This window comes from Physeter macrocephalus, chromosome 6 (genome assembly GCF_002837175.3).
Source record: "Physeter macrocephalus isolate SW-GA chromosome 6, ASM283717v5, whole genome shotgun sequence".
In the NCBI taxonomy this organism is placed as follows: Eukaryota; Metazoa; Chordata; class Mammalia; order Artiodactyla; family Physeteridae; genus Physeter; species Physeter macrocephalus.
Window position 1 is genome coordinate 64053752 of NC_041219.1, and position 7707 is coordinate 64061458.

Consider the following 7707-nt stretch of genomic DNA (forward strand, 5'->3'; position numbering starts at 1 on the left):
CCCCGGTCTGGGAGGATCCCACATGCCGCGGAGCGGCTGGGCCCGTGAGCCATGGCCGCTGAGCCTGCGCGTCCGGAGCCTGTGCTCCGCAACGGGAGAGGCCACAGCAGAGGGAGGCCCGCATACCACAAAAAAAAAAAAAAAAAAAAAAAATCATGGAAATAATCACACTACTAACAATTATCATTACTGCTATTATTATTCTACAAAGCAATTATTTGCTCTTTTGACAGGATGAACCATTCAAAACCACTCCACACATCCCTGTCTTGGCCCATCAAATAGGAAACTCTGTCCTCTGAGAAGTATTGAAAAGAAAGAGATTCTGCCTTCTTGCCATTCCTCTCTCACTTGCCCTCTCCACAAAAGGAGGAATGACCTATCAAATTTGCGGTCTTGTGGAACTGTAGAAAAGGGTGATTTGTAGCCCAGTCTCCTTTGGAATCTGTCAGTGTGTAAGGCCAACAGCTGTTCCATCTGCTTTCTGTTGCCGTGCTTTTCCCAAATCCCAGCACTTTTCTTTTTGCACTCAAATGTTATTTCAGCTAATTCTCCCAGCTGTCCTGTGGACAAGATGGTGGTATATGTTAGCTTAGAAAAACCACTATGAGACCGTTTGCAAATATAAGAAATAGAAAATGGGAAGGGAAGTATATTACTGTACCTATTTCATTAAACATATAAGAAAAGAGCATACCTGGGTACTGAAAATCTAGAAAATGAAAATGTGTATCTTGGATCCCGGCCTATGAGACAAGTGGTATAACCTTTTGCTGGACAAACTCATGGAAACATCCAGCTCCTTCACAAAAGGAATTGTTCCCAATGCACCATTTTGTTATCTTCAAAAATTATACCTTATGTAAAAAAACACATGTGCAAGAAGGGAGTGTTCCAGGAGGAAATGTGTATTACGTACATATCACTAGACCTGGCACATATGGGTCTCCCAAAGACTGCTAACTGTCCCCCTAGTATCCATTCTCTTCTTCTCCCTTCTAGAAAGAGAAGCCCCTACATTTTAGATGGACACATAGCCACTCTGGTGGAGACTACATGCCTTTGGTGTTAGGGATGGCCATATGAGGAAGTTCCCGCCAATTGGATAATAGCAGAAATTGTCTACGTTTGGAGTCACCTCCTTAAAGACAATTCTTTGCCTTTGTACTATTGTTACAAGGACATGGAGGTAAGTCAGCTTCCACCATAGAAATGCCTGACAGAGTATCTCAATTCCTCCTCTTGGAAATAGTTTCTTCATCTGGCTTACAGAATACCTACCATGATATTCCTGTTTTGCTTCTCCTGACTTCCTGCTTCTTCTCACTCTTCTTTGCTGGTTCTTCTCACTCTCCAATCACTGAAATTACCTAAGGCTCCATCAGCCCTTGTTCTTCTTTATTTATCATCACTCCCTTGGTGACATCATCCAATTTCTTGGCTTTGCATGCAGAGGATTTATAACTCTAGGCCTGATTTCTCCACTGAACTCCAAATTCATACATTCAACTACCAATGCAAATTTCTCTATCTGGATATAAGTCACTTTTGACATTGTCTGAAGTGAATTCCTTACCTTCTGGCCCAAACCTGTCTTACCCACAGTCCTCCCCATCTCAGTTAATAATTAGTCCATCCTTCCAGTCTTAAGCCAAAACTTTGGAGATATCCTGGACTCTCACACAACACTTCCAACCTACCAGCAAATCGTGTTGCTTCTGTTTAATAACCAGAATGAGGGACTTCCCTGGTGGCACAGTGGTTAAGAATCCACCTGCCAATGCAGGGGACATGGGTTCAATCCCCTGTCCGGGAAGATCCCACATGCCGCGGAGCAACTAAGCCCGTGCGCCACAACTAATGAGCCTGCTCTCTAGAGACCGTGTGCCACAACTACTGAAGCCCACATGCTCTAGGGCCCGTGCTCTGCAACAAGAGAAGCCACTGCAATGAGAAGCCCGTGCACCACAACAAAGAGTAGCCCCCGCTCGCCGCAACTAGAGAAAGTGCGCACACAGCAACGAAGACCCAACGCAGCCAAAAAAAAGAAAAAAATTAAGAAAGTAAATAAGTAAAATTTAAAATTAAAAAAAAAAAACCAGAATGAAATCTCACCACCTCCAATGTTACCTGGTCCAAACAACATAATCTCCCATCTAGATTATTTCCATAGCCAGCTCAGTCCCTTCTTCCCTCAAATTTCTAAACATTGCAGCCAGAGCAATCCTTTTCTGCTGAAACCCCTCCCAAAGTGTCAAAGGTTTCACAATCACCTATAAAGACCAATAAGATATGTCCTCCTGTTTGCTGACCTCATCTCCCTCTAGTTGAGATCTCACCCCTTGTTCTATTCAAGTCACGGTACCTATTTCTTCCAAGAACATGACTTGTATGTTACCGTCTCCGTGTATCTACATTAGCTGTTCTCTGTCTGGAATTCTCTTCCTTCAGAAACCCACATGACTCATTCCTCACTTCATTTACTCAAATGATACCTTCTCAGTAAGTCATTCCCTTAACCAACCCTATTCAAAAAGTGTAATACTCCACAACACACGCACACACACACACACACCCACACACACACGGCACTCCCTGCTCTCCTTCCCTGCTGTATTTTTCCATAGCATTTATTTTGGGTGAATTATTTATATATTATTTAGGTTATTGACTGCCCCTCCACGCTACAACGCAAGTCCCGATAAGAATTTATGTGTTTTGTTCCTGATGAGCTACTAATAATGCCAAGCACATAGCAGGCTCTCAGTTAATATTTGTTGAACAAATGAATGAATGAATAAGTGATTGAATCAGAGATAGCTCAGGAGATGGAGGAACACCTCACTGAAAGAAATCTGGATCTCTGAGTAACTTCATGGAGCAAAGACATCCATCCAGCATTGGACTCCTCACACCTAGCTTATTTTGTGAGAAAGAGAAAATTTTCTATATTGTTCAAGCCATTTATATTACATACTAGTATATACTGAAACACTAGTATCCAATAAATCTTTATTTCTTTTCATTTCCCCAGCTCTATCAGAGACATCAGTTTCCTCAGCTATAAAATAAGGTGTTTGGACTAGATGATTTCTAAGGTTCTTTTAAACTCTCAAATTTCACATCCTCAGTGTTCACAATAGATGGCAAAAGAAATAGTACCCATGCAAGACAATGAAGAACAACTGTCTAGATAATATAGACAGACAACGTGGGGTTGAAAAAACGCTAAGAATAATTACTTTCTTAAATTAACAAAATCTTACCATATTTAATGGAGTAAATAAAAAATGAACCAAATCTGCAGCACTAGGATTCTGGATGTGAGACTTCAATTTGGCCTGTAACATTAAAAAATCAGGCAAACCTATTACTATGATGTAATCGAGCCAAAGGCAGACATTCAAAAAGGTTCAACATAGACTCAAAGGAAGAGGTTTTTACTACTAGTTTCACTTTTTTGTATCTTAATTAGCAAGCGTGAGTTAGATTAGGAGAATTTCATTTTAAAAGATTGGAGTCATTCTTTTCTGATTAAATCTCTTAGATATACAGATTTTTGCAATCTGCTCTTCTAATTAAAGGCAAATCAAAACACACATACAAAAATATCTATAACAACAATTTAATCTGTTAATTTGATCAGGTACATCCTGGCTAGACTTTTGATCTCTTCCGTTTGTTTCTCTTAATTGTATATAAATAAATTTCACTTACCAGAAGGTTAAATCCATGTTTAAACTTTTGGAAACAGTCAACAAATGAGTCAGGAGGTGGAGGTTTTGCCCTCAGTGTTAAAACACCCTCTAAAGAAATAAATGGGAGGAGGGGTAGATGAGAGCAAAGTTCCAGGAAAACTTATTCAATGAAAAAAATTAAAAAACACATTTATGTTTGTAAAATTTGATGATCACATCAGATATCATGCTACCTAGTTACCCTCCCACATCTCATAGTCTGACTGTAACAAATTAAGGTGAGCCAACATTTGAAATGGATTCCTCTACCCTTAGACACTACCAGATTACGCATCAATTCCATAAATTTATATTGTAGCCCTTCTATGTACCAATCATTGTGCTTATCACCGTGAAGACTATAAAAATGTATAAGTTACAAGCCCTACTCTTAAAGGCCTTAAAATCTATAGAAGACATGAATCAGATAAGTAACAGAGATATGTCAACTGAGAGCTTAAAAAGAGACTACAGATGGGGAAATGTATTCTTAAAGATGTTTCATGGGGAAAGCAGCTTTTAAGATGGGATTTGAAAAGTTTGTTCCAGGGCAATTTGGTAAGAAAAACATCACGGTTGGATAAAAACAGCATTAGCAAAAACACGGAAAAAGGAAATTGCATGTACATGAAACAACAAACATAAAAGCAAAGAAACATGAGAATGGCAAAGCAGATCAAGGTTAGATTGTGAATGACCTTGACTGCCAGACCTCAACCGCCAGAGTTTGACTTATATCAATAGAACAGGGGATTAACATGCCTTCCAGCAGAAGAATGAAGTGACCGACTTCGAGCTTTAAGAAGATTGTCCTCACAGAATGGAAGACTAAAGCCTTGAGGGTTGCTTAGAAAGCTGGGTAAAAAATGAGGCAGCTTGAAGCAGTGCTAGTTATGAAAATGAAAAGGGAAAAAACTGGGTACAAGGGACCGAAAAAATAAAATCAACGTTGGTTATAAGCTAGAGAATGGACTCATAAAAAAATGATGGCTTTGAATCTGGATGACCAAGAAGACAGTATACCCTTCGTAAACAGTACAAGAGGAGTAAGTGGTTTGAGACATCAGAAAGCAGTAATACTTGATTTCAGAATGTATGGAGGTGAGGTATATCCACATACATCCATCTAGAAAACAAGTCTACAGGTCATATGCTTATGATATAGACAGAGCTAGAGAAAGATTTGGAAGTCATGTGAAATAAAAGGAATATTTATTTACTATTCCCTTATATATTTCAATCTATACCATTTTGTTCCATAATTATAATTTTATACACTTTTTTTAAATAGCTGAACCACAGCATACTTAAAAACTGCTTGTAGGTGACCCGAATGTACTGTTTGGTGTTTTGTTATAAGAAATTAAAATCCACTGACATTTTAAACTATTTTAATGAGAAAAGTCAATCTTTTTATTTAACAAAATAATGAGGTTCTATATTTACAATTAAATAAATTCAAATATGGGAAGAATGGTGCTATGACTTTCTTTAACAGACATTACTTTTATAATGACTAATGAAAACTATAGACAGATGGTCACTACTGAATCTCAGAGTCTCTGTAATTTAGGTAAAGTGTCCTAGAGTCTTTCTTTACTGTAGCCAACTTGGGACCAAATGGACTCTTCCCCAGGCTCATCTTAATCTCTGCCTACATCACTGGTGCTATCTCAAAACCAGAAAAGGGACCTTGGTCCCTGGTCAATGGAGTCTTATTGAACAGCTCAGAAGGGCAGAAACTGCCTAGAATGGTCTAAAGACCATTCTGAATGGTCTTTAGAAGGTTAAGAAAACCCAACTTAAATCCAACTTACCTCCTGGTCCTTTCTTTTTACCTTTCTTAGCTTTCTTCCTTTTAGAAAGCTCAGAAAATGCTTCAGCTGCTTTTTGGAGTTTTGTGATAAAAAATTCAATGTCATCCAAAATGTGGTTTAAGATTTGCTGGAATTAGAAATTACAAAATAAAATATAAAACAGAAGAAAACTATTTTTGCCTTAGCTGTACCCTGTGAAGGAAAATCAGAAAGTTAAAAAAAAAAAAAGAAAGAAAGAAAAGAAAAAGGAACACCTCCCACATGCAAATTTCAGGTTTATCACTAATTCTAAGAAAAAGTTTTGAACTAAATATACCTGTGGCTAAAGTCTAACATTTACATTTTTCTTTAGCTTAATTTTGTTCTATTTTCAATACCATAAAGAAAACATTCACAATATCTATTCAGATTACTAATTATTTTCAATTACTCTGATTTTTTCATTGTGTTCGCCCACATAAAGTTAGGGGAAAAATTTCCAAGAAACAGTTTGTTAGAACAGCACTGAGCATTTCTGTTTTTCTAATAAATTTTCCAGTAAAGCACTGACAATGTTATTTCATGGCATTAAAGGGCTCTAGAGTGTTATGATAACCTAATAAACACATAGATAATCTGCAATAAAAGGCATTAATAAGCATTTCTTCTGGGTAAAACAGAATTAATGATGCACTATGCTTTCAGAGATCATGAGATCAACTTTGATTATACTATATTGTATACTATATTATACATACTGTAGTCTTACTTGACTTTCTCTTTTATGTGTGAAACTTGACATTCTTTTAACTAAAGAGTAAAAACTGAGATTAAATAAGCTTTTAAGTGTTAAAGTTTTAAGTATTAACAAGTAATACTGTGATGTAAAAATTAAATTCCAAACTTCAAATTCCTCTAAATATTTGTTTCCAAATAAGCTGAGAACACAAGTAGAGTATAAAGAGTAATTATGCTGATGTCATAGTTTATGTCATAGGACATTGTCATTCTGCAAGGAAATTACTACGGAGAAATAAAAATAAATATAGCCTTCTCCTTTATAAAGCATTAAAATATACTTATCTACCCTTAAGAAATGCCACATAACCTTTATCTTTCAGGCATTATAAAATATTTTAGAGTAAATGCCAGGAAGACAAATTTAGAAGATATTTCAATCATGGGTTACAAACTATGAGAAAAGAAAAACCCCTCAAATCTTGATAATTCAGCTTAAATTCCTTTGCAAACCAGTTGATATTCTAGTTCTATCACAGCCTTAGTCTACTAATTAAATATTGGCATAAAGGCAAAAATAGTTTAAAAAAATAATTCAAAGGGCAAAACGACCACTGGAAAGAGAAAATATAGTTTCCACAAAACACCTTTATTTAAATCAACTTAATTTTCCCTGTTAATAATTTTTCCTCTTAAAAAAAGCCAATGATATAAAGATGACTATTTCACTTACCACATCTCTGTCAATGCGGGCCGCCATCATCTCAGGTGTTTCTTCCTGCTGATAATAATGCCTTTGTTTCTCAACTAAAGAAAAGAGAATCATATATCTTTCAACCTGTTGCTTAAGTGATACCAATATAGATAATCAAACATGTAAATTGGCTAGAAAACAGCATCATTTGCAAAAGGAAACATCTCCACTGGGTACAAAAATCAAAGCTGTGCCCGTCATCTCTGACGTGCATCCTTGCTACCACACTTGGCAAAGCTGCAGTACTGGCTTTCCATTTGTATGGGATTGATTTACACTGTAATTTCCCCTTTCCAAAGTCAGCTGACAGTGGAACCAACCCTAACTTAGTACCCTTTAATTCCTACACAAGAAAAAAATATAAACCCACACTAAGCACCTACTTCTTAAAAGGGGCCGCCGACTAAGTTCTAAGTTCTAACGCTCCTAATTTTCATACCATCTAACATCATGACAACAATAAAGCTTTGGGGGTTCTGATAGTAAAGTGCTTCTAAAATTGTAGGCTAATTAAGCTTAAAACCCACAATGTTGGGCTCATTATCATTTTAAGCCATAAGCTTTTTTTTTTTTTTTTTTTTTTCGGTACGCGGGCCTCTCACTGCCGTGGCCTCTCCCGTTGCGGAGCACAGGCTCCGGACGCGCAGGCTCAGCGGCCATGGCTCAGGGGCCCAGCCGCTCC

General features: G+C 37.3%; 1 protein-coding gene across 14 annotated transcripts in view; it reads right to left on the reverse strand.

The window, feature by feature from the left end:
* Positions 1 to 7707, reverse strand: part of EPS8 (EGFR pathway substrate 8, signaling adaptor) — a 199143-nt gene that overhangs the window by 41653 nt on the left and 149783 nt on the right. For all 14 annotated transcript variants that reach the window (XM_028491054.2, XM_055085492.1, XM_028491051.2 and 11 more), the window contains 4 exons: positions 7005 to 7078; positions 5555 to 5681; positions 3718 to 3806; positions 3267 to 3341 (listed from right to left, as the gene is read on the reverse strand). In XM_028491054.2, coding sequence (XP_028346855.1) covers positions 3267 to 3341; positions 3718 to 3806; positions 5555 to 5681; positions 7005 to 7078 — 365 coding nt within the window. The remainder of the gene's footprint in view (positions 1 to 3266; positions 3342 to 3717; positions 3807 to 5554; positions 5682 to 7004; positions 7079 to 7707) is intronic.